General features: G+C 44.2%; 1 protein-coding gene across 4 annotated transcripts in view; it reads right to left on the bottom strand.

The window, feature by feature from the left end:
* The window catches only part of TMCC3 (transmembrane and coiled-coil domain family 3), a 266106-nt gene extending 239537 nt beyond the window's left edge, over nt 1-26569 (bottom strand). For 2 of the 4 annotated variants that reach the window (XM_060306618.2, XM_060306619.2), the window contains exon 1: nt 26466-26554. Coding sequence is in view for 1 of the 4 variants with exons in the window: in XM_060306615.2 (XP_060162598.1) it covers nt 26466-26474 (9 nt within the window). In the remaining 3 variants the exon portion in view is untranslated. Of the gene's footprint in view, nt 1-20749; nt 20824-26465 lie in introns of those variants that run through there. The other 2 variants (XM_060306615.2, XM_060306617.2) reach the window with 2 other exon arrangements.
* Nucleotides 26570-26829: the final 260 nt, after the last annotated feature.

The raw sequence follows: 26829 nt of genomic DNA, 5'->3' as shown, positions 1-26829 counted from the left end.
TTCCAGGTCACTTATCCGTTCTTTTGCCTCAGTTATTCTGCTATTGATTCCTTCTTGTGTATTTTTCATTTCAGTTATTGCATTGTTCATCTCTGTTTGTTTGTTCTTTAATTCTTCTAGGTGTTTGTTCTTTAATTCTTCCAAGTGTTTGTTAAACATTTCTTGCATCTTCTCGATCTTTGCCTCCATTCTTTTTCTGAGGTCCTGGATCATGTTCACTATCATTATTCTGAATCCTTTTTCTGGAAGGTTTACTATCTCCACTTCATTTAGTTTTTTTCCGGGGTTTTATCTTTTTCCTTCATCTGGTACATAGCCCTCTGCCTTTTCATCTTGTCTATTTCTGTGAATGTCATTTTTGTTCCACATGCTGCAGGATTGTAGTTCTTCTTGTTTCTCTTTTCTAACTTCTTCATTCACTTCATGAGGCTTTTTTTAATCATGACTATGGCAGTTCTTCAACTTGAGCGTGATAGCAATTATATAACATGGAAATTGTCTGATATTTGGAAATTTAAATAAGTTCATAAGCAAAACTGCATTAGGAACCCATTACCTTATAGTAAGAGGGGGAAAATCCCAACAGATTATGTTAAATAGTTTAGAGAGAAGGAAGGAGGGACAATCTTTGAAATGCTAGTATTATAGTATACTGACATTGCTAGAGCTCCTGCTAGATACAAAACTATATAATACTTTCCTGATGCTGGGACTTAGCCCTGGCTTTTTGTTGTCTTGTTTTACTTTGTTCTGTCGCACCAGAAACACTTCTCCATGTTTCAGACAGTATTATATAGGAGGGCAAAGAAAACCTTAGTTTCTCTGTGTCTGGACACAGAACCAACCACATGTCCATTTCTCACAATCCCCATAAGTATCAGTTATACACTTACACAATAATGCTGCAGAAAAAGCAATGCAACAACATCACTGGTATACAACAGTAAGTGCTTAAAGCTCTTACTGTGAGGTGTGGTGGTCAGTTAGGTGGCTCTCCCGATCTTGGCTGGGATTACTTACCCTGGTATAATTATTACCTTGGGGTCAGCTGGTTTAGGAAGTCCTTGGCTAGGAAAACTAGGGTCATTTGGCTCTGCTCCGAAAATGTTCTCATGGTAATGGTGGAAGCACAAGAGATCAAGCAGAAACACACAATGCCTCTCGAGGCCTGAGCTGGGAACTGGCACACCATTCATCACTACTACAGCACCCTGATGGCCAAAGCCAAAATCACAAGCCCAGGCCAGACTCCAGGGGTGAGGAAATGGACTCTGGAACTGAAAACGGCCTGGTGGATACAGGGAGAGGTGGGGAACTAGCCATGCTTGCAATCAACCACACTATAACTCCTCTGTCTTCAGCTCTCAATGTCTAAATGTCAGTGACCCTGCATCCTTTCCTCTCATATCTCCCTACCGCAATGTCTGACCACAAGTCACCCTGTCCCCCCAGAAGAGACAGGTTGTCTTTTCACCCCAACACGTTAGCTGTCTCAGGGACCCAAGGAAGCAGCTGGGCCTTCTGCTCAGGGTAAGGAGCAAAAACTGCTAAGTGAGCTGTTTGAAGATGTCCCAGGGGAGAGGGCAGGGAAGAGAGAGAACAGAGACTCCATGGCAGACCACAGAGATGTGGCTGGTTATGGCTCATGGGGGAGTGACTGTTGGGGAACCATGTTCCACATCTCTACCCTTCAGTGAGTCAGGAATATAGAAAAATTAAGGTTGGGACTACAGGGTAATTCCCTTAGAGGTGGAGCCTTCTCCATGTCAGTAGCATGTGTCAAGTTGGGCAAGTCTGAGTTAAAGGCTGTGGCATCACTAGCTGCCTGACCCTGGGTAGGCTGTAAACCTCTTAGGACAGTGGTCCCCAACCTTTCTGGCATCAGGGATCAGTCTTGTGGAAGACAATTTTTCCCGGACCGGGGGTGGGGGAGGATGGTTCAGGCGGTAATGCGAGCGATGGGGAGCGGCAGATGAAGCTTCACTCGCTCACCCACCACTCACCTCCTGCTGTGTGGCCTGGTTCCTACAGGTAGCGGACCGGTACCAGTCCGTGGCCTGGGGGTTGGGGACCCCTTTCTTAGGACACTGATAAAAACAAGGAGTTGGACAATTCTCAGTGAACCTTCTGGCACCAACATTCCAGGGTTGTGCATTTTATTTTGTTACCCAGCTAAACTCTCTTCATGTATATTCATTCTTCAGATCAACCTATAGTATGACTGCTAACAATTTTAAAAATCAGGAGGAACACTACCAACATCATAACATTAAACCCGACCTCTCAAGACAGCATTCTACCACCCTAGATGATCAAAAGATGCCAAAGGATTATTATTCTGTCAAAGTACCTTCGTGTGAAGGAAACCAAATTGTGTACATTTTTCAGGGCAGCACAGGTTCACTTATGATTAAAGAAAGACTCAGATCTATTTCAAGCAATAACATCTTTGAATTTTCTCACACTGAGAATTACTATTATTTCTCCCATTTTAGTTCTTTTTTAAAAATTCAATTTATTTTTTGAACAGGTGATACATGCACATGGAACTAAACTCATAAGTTACAAGTAATACTAAGTAAAAAGAAAGTTTCCCTAGCATCCCTATTCCTAAGATACTCAATTACCCGCCTCAGTGACAACCATAGTTAACAGTATTCTATACATACAACAAGTTCAAGCACCTGTGTATTCATGTGTGCACACTCCAGCAGACACACACACACACACTATTCCTTTTAAAAACCAATAAATGGTATTATAATAAATATGTTGTTTTACACCTTGTTTTTTTCCTTCTTAATGGCATATCTCAGGCATTATGCCATATACAGCTGCCTCATTCTTTTAAAAGACTCTACTAAGATGTTCCCACTGTTGTTCTTTAAAGTTGACTTCAATCAGTGTCCTTTTTATTAATATTATGATTAATGGCATCCTAGCCAGTCTAATGTGTAATTTCCATACAGATAAGTTCTTTTTTTTTTTTGCGGTACGCGGGCCTCTCACTGTTGTGGTGGAGCACAGGCTCCGGACGCGCAGGCTCAGTGGCCATGGCTCATGGGCCTAGCTGCTCCGCGGCACGTGGGATCTTCCCGGACCGGGGCACAAACCCACGTCCCCTGCATCGGCAGGCAGACTCTCAACCACTGCACCACCAGGGAAGCCCTTCAGATAAGTTCTTAAACTCAATGTTTTAAAACACAGTTGCATCTGGAGTCTAATGTCTTATTAGTTCTCCAAAATTGCAATTTTTCTTAAAAAAAAAAAAAAGACTCTATTATATTCTGCTGTATGTATATTCTATCACTTAACCAGTTCTCATTAATGAATATTTAGGTTGTTTCCAATATTTTGGCATTTCAAACTAAGCTACTCTGAGTAACTTTGTACACAGGCTATTTTGCATAGATACAAGCATATCTGTGGATGAATTCCTCCCATAAGTGAGGATAAATTGCTCAACCTGTACATAACTGTGCGTCTGTAACTTGGACAGACAAAGTCAAACCACCTTCCAGATCAGGCATTGGCAAATTATGATCCACAGGCCAAACCCAGCCATGAACTAAAGATGTTTTTGCATTTTTAAAGAGTTGTTTTTTTAAAAAGGAGGAGGAGGAAGTGGGGGTGGGGGAGAGTATGTGAAAGAACTTCATGTGACCCTTAATGCTTAAAATATTTACTATCAGGTCCTCTACGGAAAAAGCTTGTTGACCCCTCCACTTGGCCAATTTACACCCCCACTAGCAATGTATGACACAGTGTTTCTCCACTATTTCAGTTGTAATCTTTGGTCAAATTAAGATTTAAAGTAATGCTTCAGGTTTTGTGTCAGCTGAAGAAAAAGTTGAAGCATCTATAATACACTGGCACTATCATTTTTCCAGGAAAAACACATCTTGTTTCAGGATGCAAACATCAACTGACACTTGAGTTTCTCATCTCACAGTCACAAGTGGCAAGAAAAGGCTGTAATTCCCAACTATTAGAATTGAAAGGAATGGGCTTCCCTGGTGGCGCAGTGGTTAAGAATCCGCCTGCCAATGCACGGGACATGGGTTTGAGCCCTGGTCCGGGAAGATCCCACATGCTGCGGAGCAACTAAGCTCGTGCGCCCCAACTACTGAGTCTGCGCTCTAGAGCCCGCAAGCCACAACTACAGAGCCCATGTGCCACAACTACTGAAGCCCACGTACCTAGAGCCTGTACTCTGCAACAAGAGAAGCCACTGCAACGAGAAGCCCGCGCACCACAATGAAGAGTAGTCTCCACTCGCTGCAGCTAGAGAAAGCTCGCACGCAGCAACAATGACCCAACACAGCCAAAAATAAATAAACAAATAAATAAATATATTTAAAAAAAAAAGAATTGAAAGGAACTTTAAAGGTTATCTGGTCTGAGTATCATGGATTCTGTATACCATTAAAATTTCAAAAAGAATTTAAAGGATTCAATTCAATTTTTTACCTTGCCAAGTTAAGTCTTTAAATAATAAATACAATCCAACCACCATCTACCTACTTTCACCATCACTTCATAAAAGAAAGGAATGTAACATCAAAAAGTAAGACATACCCAAGCTTAGAATAAAAGAGAATCCACTAGACTGAGTACACTTAGCTACATGACAAGCCAAATTTGCTTCAGATTGAGGAAAACTCCATGTCAAATCCATGTCTGAGAACCAACATTATTGTTTTCTAAACGATCTGAAGCCTCCACATCCAAATGGCATGCTCCAGGTGCAATTCCACTGGCAACGAACTGGCAGCAGATTCAGAACTAGAACCCAGGACTTCTGTCTCCCAGTCTCATATCTTTCCCCTAAACCACAATTCCTCATGTGTCCAGAATCACAAAACAAATAAATAGCACAACGGGTCCAACCAACACCCCAGCCCACTCTCTCCCTTCCCCATCTCACTGAGGTCTTAGGTCTGATCTGTTCATTTCTCATCCAAAATGTGTTTTTAGTCCTCTTCATTGGGTTGGGGGTCAGGGGGAGTCAGGGTACGACAGCAACAACGGAATAGAAAAACTTCTCTCTTCTAAGTAGCTGGAGAATTCTAAATTCATGCAGGACCAAACAACAATGATCCAGCCATTCTAAATGTGTCTTTTTCCCATCGATCCTTATGAATAGCCTCCACCTCACTCTCTTTCTTTATGCTGCCAGAGCCTGGCTGCTTCTGTAGTGCCCATGGTGGAGAGTGAGAGGGGCTCTGGAAATACATGCAGGAGTTTTTGTAGACACTTAAGAGTTAATCGGCTGTGTTGGTTAATTTCATGTTGTCAACTTGACTGGGCTAAAGGATGCCCACAGAGCTGGTAAAAATTTCTGGGTGTGTCTCTGACGGTGTTTCTGGAAGAGATGAGCGTTTGAATTGATGAACTGAGTAAAGCAGATGGCCCTCCCCAGTGTGAGTGGGCATCAGCCAATCAGTTGAGGGCCTGAAAAGAACAAAAAAGGCAGAGAACGGCAACTTCCCTCTCTCTGCTTGAGCTGAGACATCCATCTTCTCCTGCTCTTGGGTATCACATCGGTGCTTCTGATTCTCTGGACTTCAGACTCAGATCAGGATTTACACCATCAGCCGATTCTAAGGCCTTGGGGATCGGACTGGATTATACCACTGGCTGTCTTGGTTCTCCAGCCTACAGATAGCAAATCATAGAACTTCTCGGTCTCTATAACCACATTAGCTAATTTTATAATAAATCTCGTATACATACATACTTATACATATCCTATTGGTCTGTTTCTCTGGAGAACCCTGACATACATCAGCTTCCACTGAATTTCAGAGCCAAGTAAACCTCAATGGCCTTGGATACGGAGCCAGAAAAACACTACATCTCTATCAGATCCAAGCCCTGGCCTTCCTCTGAGCTCCCTGGTCCCCTTTCATTCAGCACTCATCTTTCTCCGGTGGGCCAGGCACTGCTCGCTTGCCCCCGTAACTGCTCTCGCAGGACTTCAGATAGGAGGCAGCCTCATTAAGCACCACCCGCCATGTGGGCGCAACACTCCTGGCGCAGATACACCAGCCTCTGCTACTCAGACACCCAGACTCTGGTCTATGCCTGCTGAGCACTGTTGTTTCCAGGTAGCCCTGCGGCTAAAGCTAAACGATGCTCTGGACAGCAGAGCTTCCTGTAGTCCTTCCAGCATCATAAAAAGAATGCATTTGAGAGCAGTCAGCACTGATAATAGTTTTAATAAATACAATCTGCTCTATTTTCAATTAAGATTTTAGCTTTCACCCAGCAGGGCTTTAATAGAAGTGCTAAACCTGGGAGTAGGTCATTGATAATGTATAATACCTTTTTCTAAAAAACTAAACTTATTTATTTATTTGTTTGTTTGTTTATTTATTTTTGGCTGCATTGGGTCTTCGTTGCTGCACGCAGCCTTTCTCTAGTTGTGGCGAGCGGGGGCTACTCTTCATTACGGTGCGCAGGCTTCTCATTGCAGTGGCTTCTCTTGTACAGCACAGGCTCTAGGCACGCGGGCTTCAGTAGTTGTGGCACGTGGGCTCAGCAGTTGTGGCTCGCGGGCTCTAGAGCGCAGGCTCAGTAGTTGTGGCACACAGGCTTAGCTGCTCCACGGCATGTGGGATCTTCCCGGACCAGGGATCGAACCCATGTCCCCTGCATTGGCAGGCAGATTCTTAACCGCTGTGCCACCAGGGAAGCCCCAATACCTTTTTCTAATGAACCAAATAGCAGGACTTTTGCTGTCATCCTAGGTTTCTTCTTCTTTTTGTAAAAGTCTTCCCGCCTCTCATCATTCTGACGCACAGCTGAAGATAATTCTGCTCCCTCGCAACACCAGGTACTGCCTCCCCTCCACTAACTGCTATGATACCTCAGGTTTTTGTTCCCTTGTAAGGCTTTTTAACAGAACTAGTAATATAAGAGAGAACCAAGTAGTAGATGGATTTTTTTTGTTCCTTGTTAATAGGCTGTGGTCAAAAACATGCAAATTCTCACCAGGACACCAAGAAATGAGACTTTTATCCCAAGCAGATTCGACCCGGGGGAAGCGGATGTGCTCTGTCTCTGCCGATACTTCGTGCTTCTCTCAAAATGACCTCTTCAGGTTTTGGCAGCATCACGTCTCTATAAATCAGCTCAGTCACGCAGATATGATTTAGTTATTTATTTCCCAGAACAACAGGAGGTTTGGTTGACATCTGGAGATAAATGAGGTCAGTCCTAGAGATGGCCTAGCTCCACGTTAGGGGGCAAAACAACTATCCTGCCTTCTACAGCAGGTGTTAGCTTCCTGGCTTGTAGGTGACATTTTTAAGGCATCTCTCATTAAAGAGATGAGCTTGAGATGGCATGGTTCAAACAGGCCCTCAGAGTCATGCCGTGGTAGAGGTTGAAGATGTCATAGGGGTTATCAGGAAAAGCACTGAGTTAAATGGACACAGCAACAGAACAGTGAATAAAATAGGGCAGATATGTATATATAAATGCATACGTTTGTGACATGCCACATGGTTAGTAGCCTTTTCTCAAAATTTTATTCATTCATCTATTCACTCATTCAATGACTAGTTACTGAGTACTTACTGGGTGCCGGGTATGAGTACTAGGAACCAGGGAAATGATGGTAAACTAGATAACTCCTTATGTAGCTTACAGTCTAGGGTTTACAGCTTAGTTAATAAACAAAATTATAACTGCTGCCCATTAAAAAAACCCAAATAGTTGGGGAAAGTTGATATCCTAGACAGTTGAGAATTACCATATATACCATAAATGGATTCTCAATTTACAAATAAGTAGACTTACCTATAAGTAGTCTACTTATAAATGAGTAAACCTACTTAAAAATGAATAATAGTTCTGATCATTCAGAAAAAAATGTTTATTGAGGACAAGCTATGTGCTAGTCACTGAATTAAAAGCTGGGTTACAAAAATGACTGATAAAATTGTTACCTTCAATGAGCTCACAATCTAAGTGAAAAGTTGAAAAAAAAATTAACAAAGAGCTTCAATATAGGTGACAAAGGCTTTAATGAAAGATGGAAAAAATCTTTAAGAATGGGAGTGGGGAAAGTAATAAGGGCTGGAAAGAGGGCAGCACTTAAGACTGAGCTGAGTCTTGAAGAATGATGAGTAAGGTGATGTCAGGCAGGCAAGGGGTCAGGGAGTTCACTTCAGATGGAGGGAACAGCACGTACATTCCCAACTGAAAACAGTGTCTTCAGGGTGAGCAGAGAGTGTATCTGGGCAGCAGCCAAAGATAAGCCTAGAAAGGGAAACAGAATCCAGGTCTTGACGGGCTCTGTATATCCTGACAACATAGCTGCACTTTATCAGGCAGGCGATGGAAAGCCTCTGCTGTGTTTTGAGCATGAATGGCCTACATGATTAGATTTGTCTGTTGAAACATTACTCAGGCTGAAGGAACATGCACTTCACACATTTCTGAAGGTGTGCCTGAAGGCGTACAGACTGGAGGAAGGTAAGCAATGACAGTGCACTGGCAGGAGGATAGTAATCATCATTTGTTCTTCCTAGTTTGACTCCCAATCAAAGGGAGTGTAATTGAAAATTGAAGAAACACATCTCAAAAGAGGACATACATGACAACTCTGTCCAGACTCTTCATTAAAGCAAAACAAAACAAAACACAACCTAGCATCATATTACTAGATGAATAAAACTGCTGGTGCATTTCGACCTATTTATTGCATTAAGAGATGCCCAAGAAAACAATCTTGATGAGAGAAAAATAACTTCGTTCAAAGGAGTTTTTAACTCTACTACTCAAATAGCCAACAAATGAAAATAGTCCAAATGTCTAAAAATAAGGGACAGTTTAAGCCAAATGTCATCTATCAACATGACAAATACTACATAAATATTAAAACAACTATAGCCATAACTATCCCCATACACTATGTGGGGGGGGGCAAACTTCAGAACAATATACATACAATGACCACAACCATACGTGCCTACTATGTGTTGGGCCCAGTGCTAGGTTCTGAGAACACAGAAATAAGCCAGACATGGTCCCTGTCCTCCAAGATCTCACAGTCCACTGGGAAAGCCAGATTCACACAGTTATAACAATGTGAGGAGTTCCAGATGAAGTTGGTCACCTCATGGTGCTGGAGAGAGGACTTGCCCAACTCAGAGCCAACACACAAACACAACACAAACGTAGACATTCGAATCAGTGGCAGAACTCAGCTACAAATCTGGAAGATCCCAAACCTGTACCTATTGATTTCATTAGATTATCCTGGACATGAAAATAGAAATTGGGAAACAGGATGAAGAACACTCAAATCCTCAAGACCCTGGTTTGCAAGACAAAGATCTAGAAGTAGGAGGATGGCAGTGGAAGGGAAAAGATGACAAAGATTCACCCAACAGAATTCAGCTCCTGATTAGGACTGAGAGTCAGAGATGATGTCAAGACTGAAGCCTTGGTATCTGGGAGAATGGTAATGGGGCTCCCTGAAACAAGAAACCCAAGAAGAAGATCAGGTTTGAGAGTAAGAAAATAAGCTCCATTTGTTGACACTGAGTTTGAGGAACACTTGGGAGAAGAAAGGTAGAAGTATGCAGGACTTTGCTGGATATTTATCTCTGGAGATTTGGAGCCACAGGGTAAAGACACAGTATCCAAGTCACCTTGTGGAGACAGCTGAAGCTAGAAACGAATACTGAACAACAGGTAAGAACGTATCTAACTAAAAGTACCAAATGTAGAAGATATACCCTTTTTAGTCCCTCATATATTTAAGCATCTACTTACTTTCAAACTAGTATCTCTATCAAATTAGTAAAATAATAAATGGAATAAATAATAAAGGATAATAATACATTACAATAAATTATGGAATGAAGGATCAGGCTACACACAGAGTAGATACATTGATCCCATATTTTTCCATGGCATAAATTCTCTACTTTTATAATGAATATAATTTGGAAATATGATTTGATTTGTATAATTAACATGAAAGCTAACTTTTTCTGCAGCGATATAACCATGACCATCCTCCTACCAAGCCTGTGAACCTCTGAGATAAGGACTGTGGGTCTATGCTTATGGAAATTTCTAACAAGGTATCTGGAGGATAGCAAATACTTAATATTTGTGGAAGGAATTTTGCTGAGAGGGGAATACTTTGTATGGCTCTCAAACATGAGGAAGTTGCAAAGTACTATAAGAGAGCATTTGTCTGTACGTACATACTACTGAGTTCTACTGTTGAAAACAATCTGGGCTGCCAATGTGGAGGTGGTAGATGATTTCACTCATTTGAAATCTACAATTACTCATATGTAAATTAGAGGCAAGGCAGCGAATGTGAGAAATTCAGACTTAATTTATCTTTTTAGTACTACTGAGATTCTTTTTGTGTTTGTGATCTGTATATGCCAACACTACAATTGTGTTAGTTCCAGAAATAACTCGGAAAAACATTTTTAATGATGAACTTTGAGTGGCAAAACTGGAAAGGATATTGTCGATCTGTTGTACATTCATGGTGTGCTTAATCTCATGCTCTTTCTTTCACACACATGCTTCAGGGCACAGAAGAAAGTGAAAACAACACTGTAAATCTCATGGCTGCAGAGGGAGAGCTGAAGGAGGAGAAACACAATTTGGGTTCTTACACTGGGTTGGATATCAAATCTCCAGTTCTCCTTCTATTTCCATTTACTGAAACAGATATTCCCAGGAAGATAAACTGAAGATAATTCTTGTTCTTCCTGATCCTCTGTCTTTTGATTCCCTTATTGTCTGTGAAGATAAATGGCATGAACTTTTAAGGGGGAAGTCCAAGCTAGGATTACAAGGGAAGTTTAGGTTTTCTTAAATCCATCAACTGAGACATATGAACAAAACCAAGCTTCCCAAACACATCATAATTACCTATGGAACCTGTTAAAAATACAGACTTCTAGGCGCTCTCAGAGAAATTCTGATTCAGTAAGTCTGGGGTGAGACTGGAAATCTGTATTTTCCCAATGCCCCTCCCCCTGCCACTCACTCCCACAGTGATTCTAATAAGCAGCCAGGTTTGTGAGCCATGAACAAGAGACTGCACTCAGACTAAGCAAATAACAGTAACTGCTTTCATTTGGACAGCATTTCAAAACTGCATTCACATAGACTATTTTATCCCCATTTCACAGATGAGGAAAATGAAGCTCAGAGTGGTCCAAGTTCCACAAGCCTGTATATGTCGCACCTCAGTTCAGATGCCACAGTGTAATGCTATATCTCCACTGCACCATTATTCAAGCACCAAATCTCTGAGCACTGGTGAACTCTAACCTGATCTTGGGTCTCATTGCACAGAACACCCATGCACCAACCAGCAAATTGCTGTGGTGCTCCTGGACAATTCTTGCACCTGCCCATAGTTCAGGAAGACTACCTGCATCCCAAATAACCACTTCTTACTATATAAGCACTAAAAGGTATCTATTAAATGGAATTTTAATAAATTTGTAGAATGCACAGTTTGTAACATTCTAATTTCATTTTATAACTTGTAACGATAAATTATCTGAAGATAAAGAAAACAAAGGTATCCACTTCTGCAAAGAAAGCAATGTCCATAGCCTCACTACTAATTTCCATAATAAATTTCCATAATTCTAGTTAATAAAGCTCATTAGGATCCCGGAGCATGGAAACGAGATCCCTTGTAATTAGGAAAGGGTGCCATGAACAGCAGGTAAAGGCAGGTGGGTGGATGTGTGTATATGTGCACGAGGAGGCGGCGAGTGAGGCAAGCAGGGAAATGAAATATGAAATATCTTGGTTTGCAATGGGTTTCTGGTTTTCTGTCCATGGAGCTCTGCATAACTTCTGAGTATGAGGATGGGCCATGGCGGAAAATGCTGCTTCACATACTGGAAAACAAACTGCAGACATACCCGGGACACAGGGAAAACTCTAACGCTACAGGAAAATTATGGCCAAATCCAGCCACCTGGTGTGTGTGTGTGTGTGTGTGTGTGTGATCCATAAGAATGGTTTTAACATGTTTAAATGATTGGAAAAATCAGAAGAATTATATTTTGTGACCTGTGAAAATTATCTGAAATTTAGATTTCACTGTCCATAAATAAAGTTTTTTTTTTTATAAATTTATTTATTTATTTATTTTTGGCTGTGTTGGGTCTTTGTTTCTGTGCGAGGGCTTTCTCTAGTTGTGGCAAGCGGGGGCCAGTCTTCATCGCGGTGCGCGGGCCTCTGACTATCGCGGCCTCTCTTGTTGAGGAGCACAGGCTCCAGACGCGCAGGCTCAGTAGTTGTGGCTCACGGGCCTAGTTGCTCTGTGGCATGTGGGATCTTCCCAGACCAGGGCTCGAACCCATGTCCCCAGCATTAGCAGGCAGACTCTCAACCACTGCGCCACCAGGGAAGCCCCATAAATCAAGTTTTATTGGGACACAGCCACACATTCATTTTATGTCATTCTATGTATTACCTATGGCTGTTTTCACATTACAATGGCAGAGTTAAGTAACTGTGACAAGAATCCGTATGACCCACGAAGCCTAAAACATTTACTCTCTGGCCCCTCAAAGCAAAAGTCTGTCAATCCCTGCTTTAGGGGAGGTATTAGATTACTTCCTGAAAAATGACTCTGATCATTTGTCAAATATGAAATAAAATACTGAACTTAGAAGCATCTCAGATATATTTTCCTTGCTATTAACCTAAAAAGCATACCACAGTCTAGTTACCTCTACCCAAGTGTCCCAATATTGAATTGAGATTATTTCTGTGGCTTCCTAATCCAGAAGTAGGGGCAGGGAAGGGTTTCTGCACACTCAATTCCATTATTAGAATGACGGACGCATGAAGAGGCAGCCGAGCATACTAATCCAGCAGGGCCCGCTGCATGGGCTGTGTCTGAGACTTCCTTTTATTGAGGGATGGAGAGCTTTACCCTGTCAACAAATATCTCAAGCAGTGTTGCCATTTTCCCGGCATTAATATTCACAAATCAGAAGTGCAGTGTACAAAGCATAATTCAAAGGAGAATGGAAGAAGCTGCTGTCCTCCCTTCCACTGAGGCAGGAGGGTGGCCTCTCACAGTCCAGACAATTCTGGTCTATTATCAGCAGCCTAGTTTCTGCCATCTCTGAAGGCAACACAAATTATGTATAAAGTGTTTGCTACTGTTGCACCAATCAGCTAATTCAATTGTCAGAACATTTCAAACCCCGTAATTTACACTAGGAAAAGGGGGAAGCCTCGCTCCTTTGAACTGCCTGCTTGACTATACCAGGTCACAGCTTGCTTGGGGGTAGAAATAAAATATTCTCCATTAGAAAATTAATGTAAATACCCTGGAAAGCCAAATAAGCATAATGGTTTAGGAGAAAAGTAACCAGAGTGGTTTATTATTCACATCACAAGTACACATTTAATCCGTGGCTTTATCACACGCATTGATTGCTGGTACAACTCTTTTTTCTTTTTTTTAAGTGTTTGACTTTGGGTTTTTGTTTGGCTGGTTGTGTGTATTGGTTCAATTCTTATTTTACTCACATTTCAAACAACACCTAACCTAGCCCTCTTTCCCAGTGTTTTTACCTAAACCCTCTGTGAACAACAGTTCCCAGTTTCATAACATACCCAGTCCTTAGATGCCAAGGTAACAAAGAAGGTGCTCTTACACTGAACAACTCCGTGGGCTGATTTCCCTGTTGAAAACCTCAATATGCTTTCACGAGCCATTACACTAGTGTGAATCCCGGCTCTGCCAGGTACTAGCTGCACGTGCACGGAGACCACACTTCATTTCCCTGAGCCGCAGTCTGCACCCATCAATTGGGGGTTAATACTTTTTTTTTTTTTTTTGCGGTACGCGGGCCTCTCACTGTTGTGGCCTCTCCCGTTGCGGAGCACAGGCTCCGGACGCGCAGGCTCAGCGGCCATGGCTCACGGGCCCAGCCGCTCCGCAGCACGACCAGGACCAGGGCACGAACCCGTGTCCCCTGCATCGGCAGGCGGACTCTCAACCACTGCGCCACCAGGGAAGCCCTACTTTTTTTTTTTAATTAACTTATTTTATTTTACTTATTTTTGGCTGTGTTGGGTCTTTGTTGCTGTGTGTGGACTTTCTCTAGTTGCGGCAAGCGGGGGCTACTCTTTGTTGTGGTGCGCGGGCTTCTCATTGCGGTGGCTTCTTTTTTGCAGAGCACAGGCTCTAGGCACACGGGCTACAGCAGTTGTGGCTTGTGGGCTCTAGAATGCAGGCTCAGTAGTTGTGTCACATGGGCTCAGTAGTTGTGGCCTGTGGGCTCTAGAGCGCAGGCTCAGTAGTTGTGGCACACGGGCTTAGTTACTCCGCGGCATGTGGGATCCTCCCGGACCAGGGCTCGAACCCATGTCCCTTGCACTGGCAGGCAGATTCTTAACCACTGTGCCACCAGGGAAGCCCGTTACTACTACTTTCAGTGACGATTTTGACTCAGGAAATTTACTAAAAGATCAGTGAATTATACACTCAACATTGAGCAATTTCAAAGTATGTAAATCATTCCTCAATAAAGTTGCTAAAAAGTTAATTTTTAAAAATTGCGGTTAAAGGAGGAAGCCATTGGTGAATAAGGAAGTGGGGAGACATGCTCGTTGAGAAGGAGAGGGCAGCTGAAGATTGGAGTAAACAGATCAAGCTAGAGGCCCAGGGAGAGGCCTTCAAGAGTGTTCCCAGTGGTCATGTCCTATTTAAAACCCTCTTCCTAGACTCCCCTGACACCGCAACTCCTCTCTTCTGCCCCTCAGAGTTAATCATGCTCTTTTCTAGACTGTATTTTGGATATGCTTTTGTAAATGCAATCATCACACTGCACAGCCACTATTTCTTTAAAAGTCTGCCCTTCACTAAACTGTGAGTTCCTGGAGTTGGCACCCCTGTTCTCTAATTCAGTCCAATAAGGCTCAAGAAGATTAGATGAATGAAAAAATGAATAACTACTGCTTACTGCAAAAAGTTTTTTTTAAAAAAAGATGGTTTTGAAGAGTCAATGAACTATACATGTATATGCAAAGCACTTAGCACAATGCTTTGCATGTAGCAAGCATTAAGTAAATAGTGGTTCTTTTTATTAACAAAACACGGCAAGAACTACACTACAGCAAGAAGTGTATTTCGAAGTTACACTAGCCTGCAAAATAAAGACGTCCAAATGCACAGAAGACCTAGTTTTAGAGGACCCTCTCTCCTATTTCCAAGGGTTAAGGGCCCAGTTATTGGCCAGACTCCAAAAGGCCTCACAGAGCCATCTACAATTTGTGGTCAGAATCCTCCAAGGTCACAATTAGCAGCAATTCCACTCTCACTAAACCTTGTACTCGCAGGTTGTAGCTATACTGAGTAGTAGTTGTTGGGCTGGGTGAGGATTCATTCTTCTAGATTTTGGTCTGAATGAGAAGATACAAAAAGCAACAGAGAGCAAGGGAGGGCAGAAGCAAGAGACAGTGTTTCCGACTGCCTTCTCTCCTCTCCCCACAGGTAAATCACCGTCCAGCATGTCAGGAACTGCTGGACTACCGACTTAGCAGGTACCCGATGAGATTCCTTCAGCCATTCAATAGATATTTATTGATCCCCTACTATGGGTCTGCCATTGTTCTAGGCACTAGATACATCAAAACATTTAAGCATACTCAAGAGCAACAAGGTAAGGTGACTCTACTGCCTGATATCAGGAGTTAGTATAAATAAGTAGTAACCGAGATCTGAATAAAGAGCCCACAGGCTCATCCACATATGGAAACTTGATAAATGCCAAAAGGTGGCACTGCACATTGGTGAGGAAAGGATGGGTATTCAGTAAGTGTTGCTGGAACGACTGGCTGTCAATATGGGGGAAAAACTGAATTACTACCTCACTTAAAATATTGAATTTAATATCAAGTGGGTTAATGGTCTAAATATTAAAGGCAAAAACTCTTTTTAGGAAACATAGGTAAATATCTTTAGTTTGCAGACTAAGGAAGGATCCCTTATGAAGCAAAGGGATCCCTTATGAAGCAAAAAGCACAAAACTCAAATATTATACCTTAAAATTCATCAAAATATTCCGTAAAAAAAAGACAAACGGGGGGCTTTCCTGGTGGTCCAGTGGTTAAGACTCCACTTCCACTGCAGGGAGCATGGGTTTGATCCCTGGTTGGGGAACTAAGATCCCACATGCTGTCGGAAGAGGACAAAAAATTAAAAAATGTAAAAAACTTTAAAAATAAATTAATTAAAAAGAAAGACAAACTGGAAAAATGTATTTGCAACTCAGAAAAAGACAATATAAAAAAGAAATGAGCAAAAGATATGAACTGATATTTCACAGAAGAAACTTGAATGGCCAAAGAATACATAAAAATATCTTCAACCACACTTGAAATCAGGGAACCACAAATTAAAACCACAGTGAGATAATATTTCGCCCCTGTCTAATTTGCAAAAAAATTTAAAGTCTGACAGTACCAAGTGTCTGGTAAAAATACAGACCATTCACAAACTGCTGATAAATCTCTTTGGAGAAGAGTATGGCAATATCAGGATTGACAGCACGCTTGTCCCGCAGCCCCACGATCCCACCCCTAAATGTCCCGGCACTCACAAACAAGTAGATACACAACACGATAGCAGCAATGCTTTGAAACAACCTAAACACATGGCAGAAAGAGAAAGGATAACTCAAGTATGTAGTAGTTCATTTCATGATATACTGAGGCCTAAAAATGCATGATCAGCTACTCGTATCAAATGGATAAATCTCACACACATAATGCAAAAAAGCAAGTTACAAGAATACATAATTCGTTCATACACACATATGTGTGTATATATGTTGTGATATATACAAAGTTCAAAGACAGGCAAAATAACAGTATATCTTGCTTAAGGACATATGCACATGTAATAAAAATATTAAAGGGCATAGACATGTTATATTCAGGATAGAAGTTACCTTTGGTTGGAAGGAAAGTACTGGAGAGCTCCATCTCTGTTGTTGTTGGGTGTTTTTGTTTTTGTTTTTTTGGGGGTTACAGTCTTTTATCAAGGTATAATTTACATATAATGATATATACACCCATGTAAACTGCACCCCTATCAAGAAGTAGACCATTTTCATCACCCCAGAAAATTCCTCATGCCTCTTCCTAGTCAATCCCCACCAGCAACCACTGTTTTGATTCCTATCACCATAATTTAGTTTTTCCTGTTCTAGAACTTCATACAACCAAAATCATACAGTATGTACTTCTGTGTCTAGCTTGTGATTCATCCACGTTCATGCATATAAAGTAGACTGTCCCTTTTTATGGCTGAGCTGTATTCCATGTTAGAAATATACCACAGTGTACCTTAGTAAAAAAATTTTTTTTAAGCTGTGGTGGATACACAGATGTCAATGTATTAATCTTTATATCTTTTTACATATTAGACATTTCCTTTTTTTTAAAGTGTAGGTCAGAGGGTGGTAGAGATCCTCCAGGGCATATACCTAGGAGTGAGGTAGCTGGCTTGTAGTTTATGCATTATTGCCAACTCTACTAGACATTGCAGATTCCAGTTGCTGACCACAGATCTACTGAATCAGCAGCTTAGGAGGTTGCCCAGCAATCTGCATTTTTAATAAACCCCCCAAGTGATTCTTATTTTTCTTTAAAACCTGATGTGTTCTTTTTAAAAATATTTATTTATTCACTTATTTATTTATGGCTGCATCGGGTCTTAGTTGCGGCACGCGGGCTCTTCGTTGTGGTGCAGGCTTCTCTCTAGTTGTGGCGCGTGGGCTCCAGAGTGCACGGGCTCAGTAGTTGCGGCACGTGGGCTCCGTAGTTGTGGCGTGCGGGCTCCAGAGCGTGTGGGCTCTTTAGCTGTGGCACACGGGCTTAGTTGCCCTGCGGCATGTGGGATCTTAGCTCCCCAACCAGGGATCAAACCCGCATCCGGTGCATTGGAAGGCAGGTTCTCAACCACTGGACCACCAGGGAAGTCCCCAGGTGATTCTTATGTACACAGATTTTGTGAAACACTGTTTGTAAATACATGGTCTGTTGTGTCATTCCAATGGCTTCCATTACCATCACCTATATGCCTCAAACTCAAAGTGTACAGAACAGAAGCAATCTTCCCAAGTCCCACCCCTTGGTTTTTCCTCCAGAGTTTTATGTCTCAGTTCATGGCACCACCATATACCCAGTTTCCAAGCCAGAAACCGGGGAGTCTGTCATCCTTAACCTCTGTCCTCCCTGATCCTCTGCATCCTATCAGTCACGAAGTCGTACTGATTCTACTGCTAAAACATCTCTTGAATAGAACAGGTCTCTCCTTTCCCTTTACTATCTCCCTGGTCCAGGTCATCTGGATCAATGACTGTAACAGACTCCTAACCAGGCTTCCTATCCTAGTCTTGCCTCTCCAGTCCATTCTCCACCTTGTGGCCAAAGGAACCTGCTGAAGCAAGTATCTGATTTTCAAAAATCTGCTTAGAACCTCTCAGTGGCTTTCCGTTGCCCTTCAGACACTTCTCAACATGACCTACACAGCCCTTTATGACCTGGCCTTTCCCTATCTTTCCCTCCTCAACTCTTGCCGTTTACTCTTTTGTGTTCTATGCACTTAGCTACTCTAGACGCCTCTTGCTTCTTTCAATGCGCTTCTCCTCTCCCCCTTTTGCACAGGCTGTTCATGCCACCTGGAACTCAATCCTCCTCCTCTTCCCTGGCTGCCCTGCTCACCATTCAAGTCTCAGCTAATAGTCACTTTGTCTGGAAGGCTTTTATGAACCTTCCCTCTGCCCCCGACCCGACTAGATAAGGAACTCCCACTACGACCCCTACCACCTTCTTCTTCCTTTGCAACAGCATACCACCATTCACAGAACTGCTTCACTACCTCCTTAGACAGACCCCAACCCTCTGAGGAGATTGGGGCCATGCAGAGCTCGCTCACTCACAATGGATGTGTAGCACACAATGAGGTTCATGTGAAATATCTGTTCCACGAGAGTTACCACATTACATTTAGTCCACGTACAAACAAAGCTTACGAAACTGCCTCAGTTGTTTCCTTCAACTTGAAGAGACACACGGTTCTAAATTCAAAAAGCTACGTATTATCTGTAGTGTTTATATTTTATTCTCTCTGGCGCTCTGGCAAGCGTTGTCTGCCACCGGAGAAGCAATCCATCAAAAGGAGCAAGAGGTGGCAAGACTCAGAACTAGACAGCTTGATTGTCAAACCTTAAAAAAAAAGCCCCATGGGGCTTCCCTGGTGGCACAATGGTTGGGAGTCCACCTGCCAATGCAGGGGACACGGGTACGAGCCCTGGTCCGGGAAGATCCCACATGCCGTGGAGCGGCTGGGCCCGTGAGCCACAACTACTGAGCCCTCATGCCACAGATACTGGAGCCCGTGCGCCTGGAGCCCGTGCTCCGCAACGGGAGAGGCCGCCGCGGTGAGAGGCCTGCGCACCGAGGCGAGGAGCAGCCCCCGCTCGCCGCAACTACAGAAAAGCCTGCGCAGCAACGGAGACCCAACGCAGCCAAAAATAAATTAATTAATTAATTAATACAGTAAAAGAAAAAAAGCCCCATATATTTTCAAAGGTCACACCTCAGTTACAAGAGAGGCACAAGGCCTGAAACCTTGTTAGGATTCTACCATAACTGAAGTGGAAAGGCTTTTGGCAAAAGGGCTGAAAGTTCATATTTTTTTGTGTGCTAGGATTTTCGGTCTAAGGCTCAGGTGGCTACACTCAGCGGCTGCTGAGGATGGATGGAGGCTGCGTGTGAGTTTACCAGCAGTTTACCTAGAGCAGAAGCTCTCAATTTTAAATCCCCAACCTTCCACCCCATTTTTTCCTTTTTTTAGCATAAACATTAAGAACCCAGACTCTGGTGCCAGAATGCCTGGTTAAAATCCCTGCCACGTCATTTATTGGCTGTGGATGCCTGGCAAATTACTTAGCTATTCAGTGTCCAGCTTCCTCACTTGAACACGGGAACAAAATGGCACTTATTTCAGAGGTCTGTGGAGGATTAAATGAGCTAATTACACGTAAGGCACTTCGAGTAAGGGCTCAGTAAATGTCAGACATATCTCCGGGCATAGGAATAGGTTTGGAGGAGCAAGGATGTAAAACAGAACGGAGAAGACAGAAGCAAAAGTAATCTGCTACGTAATAATAACAGAGCACTTTGAATAGATTATTATCCAGCCCTCAGAAAAACCCTTTAAGGCAGGTTAGCCAATCCGAGTCACACAGCTAATAAACAGCTGAGCTGGATTCGAATCCAGGCAGTCTGTCTCCAGAGAGCAAGTCCTGAACCACAATGAAATAATGTCTCCTACCTTCACACCTGTCCCTTGGGGAATGGAATTTCTGCTTTGTAAGGGAGAAAGTGAAGCAAAAAGATGTTAAGGAATGAAAAGAAGAAAGAATAAAAAAAATATAAGGCCAGACAACTATTTTCTGAATTTAAAAGTGACAAGTTTTCCTTTATCATCCCTTTGCAAACAGAACAGAGCCCACTGTCTCTGTGGAGACTTTACTTTGAATCCAGTAGGCCAGGATGAAATCAAAGTCACTATGAAAGACTACAGCAGATTGACAGATCCCTCTCAACCTAGTAAGACCCAAATGTGAAGTGGAAATGAGAGGCATGAAATGAGAGGGTGGGCGGGAGAGCAGTGGCTGAAACATCAGGGAAACAGAAATCATACCTCTGTCTAGAGCAGCAAGATAAGCTGAGGTGCTCTAGAGTCAGACGCACAAATGATTCACACTGTTGTTTGGTCTGTAGCATCAGAAAAAAGGACTTGACATCTCTGAGCATCACTTCTTCCATCTTTAAAATGGGAACAAGAACACCCGCCTCTCCACGGATAAATCACTTTGCTACACTGTTAGGAAGAAACAGGAAGACAGCACTCTCACACGTTGCTGTGGAGGTGAAAAGTGAGGGCAACTTGGTCATACCTCTCTTTTTTTTTTTTCAGTTTAACAAACTTACAATGTGCCAGGTACTGTACTAGTCACTTTACAATTATTAACTCGTTTCATTTTTGTAACTTTACAATTATTAACTTATTCATGTATTGACTTATGCCATTAACTTATTCAAGATTGTTTGCAAAAATGGCAGCAATGATTCCCCTCACTGTATCCTTGTCCTTGGAGAGTCCCCTCCCACATGGACTCTGAGCTTGGTGGGATACCTGCTTTGGTCAGTGGGACAACAGTAAATGTGACACAAGCAGAGATTTGAAAAATGCTTGTGCTTTGGGGTTTGCCATCTCTTGCTGTTTTTTTGCACCCAGAGACCCCCATGTGAAGAAACCTGCTGTCCCAAACGAGGTCCCCACAGCCCAACTCACTTGTCCACTGTCAGATACATGAATGAGGCCATCCTAGATCCTCCAGCTACCAGCTGACCCACCAGGACCACAGAAGCATGAGAGAACTTAGCAGAGCTCAGCTGGGTTGGCCGGCCAAGAAAAGCCAATCTACCCACTCAAAAGCCGAGTACAATTTGTCTTAAGCCACTAAGTTTTGGGGTGATTAACAAATCAACACAGACTAACTGATAGAATCTTCATAACAATCTTATCAGGTAGGCACTATTCTTATTCTTATTTTACAAGTCAGGCCACGGAGTTAAAGAGAGGTTAAGTGACTTACACAGCGTGTGAACGGCAGAGTCAAGATTCAACCACCAGGAAGTCTGGCTCCCAAGTCTGTGCTATATTTATGTATCTATATATTTCTATAAATATCTCCCCAATACTATGCTGCTTCACCTAACAAAAGTAAAGACGTTCGTATCAGTTGACCCAGAAATTTATCACACAGATATACTCACATACATATAAAATCATGTATGTATAAGATTATTCAGCACAGCACTGCTGATAGTAGCAAAAGACTAGAAACACCACTTCTAGTACATCCATATAAAGGTATCCTATATGCAGCCATAAAAAGAACCGGCAGATCTACAAACACTGACCTTGTGTACAGGGAAAAAAGCAAGGTGCGCTCGTATGGTACCACTTACATTTACATTTGTGTGTAAAAAAAAAAAAAAAGGGGGCAGGGGAGTGTGAATATATACCTGCTATGTATCTGCATAGATTATTCCTGGAAGTACACAAGAAATGGGTTTAACATCAATTATTTCTAGGGGAAGGGAAGCAGCTAGCTGGGAAACAGGGTAGGAGGAACAATGTTCACTGTAAACTTCTCCATATCTTTTTAAATTTATATTGTGTAAATGTATCACCTATTAATTGTAACTTAAAAGGTTGTTATGAACATGAAGGGAGATAATAGACGCCTGGCACAAAGAAAGCACTCAATAAATAGGAGCTACCACTGTAATTATTTTTTCACAGCTGATTTCTAACTCTAATACAAATAATTTTTTAAAGTAACCAATCCTCTGAAACCCTTGGCTCTGCATAGGAAAGAGCTCATTTTGGATGCAAAAATAGAGAACAAAACATTAGCTAGCTATGTGAAGAAGTGAAAGAAGAATCCAGCCCATGGCTTCTCTGGTGGTCACATGAGGTTCAAAGCACCGGGCAGAGTGGTAATGCACCAGGTCAGCCTCTCCTTGGAGAAACCCAGTTATTGGGCATCTTCTGTGCTCCCATTTTGAACATTCCCTATGCACCCTTTCATTCAGGAACACCAATGAAAATAGCCATTACTTTCCATTCTAGTAGAATGTCTTCCCTTCCTCTGCATTTACTGATCTACAACAGCTAAAAGGTTGCCACGTGCATCTTCTGAACAGCTAAATTATCTCTTCGGAAACAGAAAAGGTCTGAGGCAGGAGCAGGCAGTCTGTAGGCAGCAGAACATAGTGGCAAGAGCCAGGGCTTTGGGGTAGGCAAACCCAGGTACAATTCCAGGTCCAACACTCAGCTGAGTGGCCTATAGCAACATACTCAACCTTTCTGAGCTTGTTATTACGACATCTGTAGAATGGTGACAATAGTTGCTATTTCACAAGACTCTTGCTTAATACATGTACCACAGAACACGTTCACTGACTGTTAGCTATCTTCATTATCATTGGGGCATTCCAACCAAGGCCCAACCACCTTCTTTTCTCCACTTCTCTTTTTCTCTCTCTTGCGCGCACGCACTCTCACATACTCACACGCAATTAGCAACCTTAAATGTACATGAGAGGAGTCCTACACCTTCCTTCCTCCCACATCAGCAAGTTCAGTTGACTCTACCTCCGAAATATCTCCCCCTCTCTCCATCACTACTGCACTCAAAGGTGATCTCCCTTTACCACTACCATCCCCATACCATAATCCATTCTATGCACAATAGCCAAACTGATCTTCAAACAAGTAAACCAGACCACATCATTCTACTCTTCTCCTTAAAATTCTCTAAATAGCATCCCTCTGCATTTAGGCTTAAATCTAAATTTCTTACCATGGCCAAGAAGGTCCTATAGAACTTGGTCCCTTCATTCCACTTTCCCCACCCCTTATGCACCCCACTCTGCTTCAACTCTGATATCTTCTCTCTGTTTCTCACACAGGCGAAGCCTGTTCCTGCCTCAGGGCCTTCGCATTTGATGTTCCTCAGCCTGCAGCACTTTCCCTGAAACTTTGCATAACTGACTTCTTTTCATCACGTAATTCACAGTTCAAATGTCAACTGTTAGAAGTGTCTTCCTTGCCCACACACACTAAAATGGCTTCACTGCCTGATTCACTGCCCTTCCTGTAACAGAGAAGAAAAAACCTCACTCCATACTGACCTATTCCTTTAGCTCTAAACTTTGTGCTCTGTTACCTGTGCTTAAGTCATGCTGGCTCTGATCCTTTTGTAACAGAATGTTGCCTATAGCCTGAAATATACAGGATAGCCCATTCCCAAGGCTCTGACCTTTAAAGGTATAACACTTTCCCACTCATATAGAGATAAAAAGTTGCAGAACAGAAAAAAACATTTGTCTTGTTGAAGGTTTAAAGGAACATTGTGACCAGACCTACAAGGACAGCTGCAAGTACAAGGTATTCCAGCATCAAGAAGTTAGCAACAACCAGCCACACCTCCTCCCCTTTTAGTATAAAAGCAGCCTGAACTCTAACTCAGGTTAAGATGGTTCTTTGGGACACCAGTCCACCATCTTCTCAGTCTGCCAGCTTTCTGAATAAAGTTGCTGTTCCTTGTCCCAACACCTCGTCTCTCAGTTTACTGGCCTGTCTTGCGACCAGCAGTACAAGCTTGGACTCAGTAACTATTCCATTATCCTGCTTTATTTTCTTCACAGCACTCGTCACTCTGTAAAATTATTTGAATATTTGTTTACTTCTGTACTGTCAAATTTCTCACCTAGAATGCAGTCTCCAAGAGAACAAGGCTCTTAGCTCTCATCTGCCCTCTGTACTCCTAGAGCTCAGCACAGTGCCTACTACACATAGTGTTTAATACGTATGCCTTAAGGTGGTGGTGGGTGCTCAAAGTGTAAATTGCTGAGCTCCAGTCCTAGAGGCTCTGATATAATAGGACTGAGGTAGAGCCCAGAAATCTGCATTTCTAGTGAGCATTCGTGGCTTCCATCCTAAAGCAGGTGATATGCAAATCTCATTTTAAAACACTCTGGTCAATGCCCTCCATCTCCAAATCTAGATTCTCCACCTAACACATCTTACTTAGGCCTACAGATCCCATCCCAGCTGCCTTCCTTAAGAACCCCAGTGGCACTCAAAGTAAAAGGAGGTTGCTGACCCCTAAATTTGGAGTTCAAACAACTAGCCCCTCCAATTTCCATTTCTGCTGCTCCACCGATGCCAGGCATGCCAACTAGCTGGCCAGTCTGGCTGCAATCCTATTCTCCCCAAAAACACCTGAGCAGGTTTGGACTCACTCCAAAGGTAAGCCAGGTAAATTTCCATGTCAGCTCACTAACAGGCTTTCCAGAGGCAGCTGGGGCCAATTCACACTTGCTCTACATATATTCACGCCAAACACCCCCACCAAACAGAACACCTAATAACCTGGCATCATCTGCAAAACAACAGGCCAGAGTTCCCTTTGAAGCAACCCAGCCCCCGAGAGGAAGAAATCTTTGGAAGGGCCACTCAGGTGACCAAATTAATGGGCACATACCTTAGTAACAAGGCAACCCCAAACTCCAAGCCAGAGACATTCACAGGCTCTGGTGAGAGTCTTAATCTGTTTTTCCCATTTCCTCTCTCAGCCTCGTCTCTTCAGAAAACACCCAACACCCTTTCTTTGGCACATAAACTGTCATCAGGGTTGGCCTTAGGAGGTCTGGGGAAATGTCATGGATATCTACCTGGATCTCCTTGAGTTTCCTCCACCCCTTCTTCTCCCTATAAGTGCCGAGATCCCGCGTTCGATCCAAGCAGCCTCTGTCCCCAAGATTAAAATCCAACCGCATAGTGGTACTGGTAACTCATGAAACCACCAACACGTTCGTGTCAGCCAGCTCCCTCAGACACGCAAGATCAAGCTGTGCGGGACCTGTGCGCGCGTGCTCTCCAGGGCGGACAACAAGCATCACCAACCTCAGGCTGTCCCTTGAGGTGGAATAAACCCTGCAGTTCAGCCTCTAGATTGGAGTTTTTCCACCAAGGGCTCTGGCTGGAGGGGAAAGGGTGTGCGCAGGGCCCTCACACCTGCCGTTTGGGAAGGAGCTGCTGCCGAGGGCGCCCCCAGCCCACGCGCAGGGCTGGGAGCCGGCCTCCGGGACTCGGCGCGGGTTCCGGTCGGCAAGCAGCGAGCGTCTGCCTCCCTCGCGCCGAAGGAGTGACTCGAGTTCACACTGCCTTGCGCCTAACAAACGCCGGAAGCGAGCGCGTGTCTAGAGGCGAGGGGTGACGACCACCTCCCCGAAACTCACACCCACGTCACTGCACTCTCACCCGCCCGACTCTGGGGCCCACCCCTCCCTGGAGTGTGCGCCGCGGGAGCCCGACCCGCGCCCGCCCGCAAAGTTTACGAGGCTCCCGAGGGAGGAGCGAGGCGCCAAACTCAGAACGCAGCGGCGAGCCGAGCCGGCTTGGGGGGCGCGGGGGAAGGGGTTCCCCCCAAAACAGAGGCGCGGGGTGCGGGGGAAACAGCCCACCGCGGCCCCGGGGAGGCGCGGGCAGAGAGCCCCGACGTGTCCGCGCCGCCGCAGGTGCCGGATGAGCCCGATGCCCTCGGGAGAGGAGAGACGCCAGGGCCCCCTGTAGCCCGCCGACGCTGTCCTTAGGGCGCCTCCCCCTACGCCCAGGCCACGGCCGCGGCCCAGCGAGACCGGCCGCCCAGCCCTCAGCCCTTCCCGCCCGGTTCCCCCGCGAGGCTCTCCCATCTCTCCCGCCGGCCCTGAGCCGTGCTGGAGGGGAGCGCTCTCACGCTCGCCGGCCCCCTCCCGCCTTCGAGGCGGGGCTCACTCACCCTCCGCATGGTGCCGGGACGGCCCGGGTCGGGTTCGGCGGCGCGGGCGCCAGTCGGTGGGTCGGGCGCGGCGCAGGGCCGGCCAGGGAGTGTCGCGCTGCCCCGTCCTGCATACGCGTGCGCCGCGGCCGGCGAGCAGGCGGCGGCCTCCGCGGGGGCGGGGCGGGGGCGAGCCGACCGCAGGGTCCCCGGGTCCGCCCCGCTGCGGGCCGAACTCAGCTGCCTTCCTCCCCCGTCGCGGCGTCCCCACCTTCCCGGGCCGCTTCGCCCCTCTCCTCACCCGGAGAGGAGCCGATCCCCACGGCCACCCCAGCGCTGCGAGACGGTTGGAGTTGAACGTCCACCCTGCGGGGGACCCAGTTTG

This window comes from Globicephala melas, chromosome 10, assembly GCF_963455315.2.
Source record: "Globicephala melas chromosome 10, mGloMel1.2, whole genome shotgun sequence".
NCBI lineage: Eukaryota > Metazoa > Chordata > Mammalia > Artiodactyla > Delphinidae > Globicephala > Globicephala melas.
The sequence above is the reverse complement of the archived record's forward strand: the minus strand, read 5'-3'. Positions and strand labels throughout refer to the sequence as shown.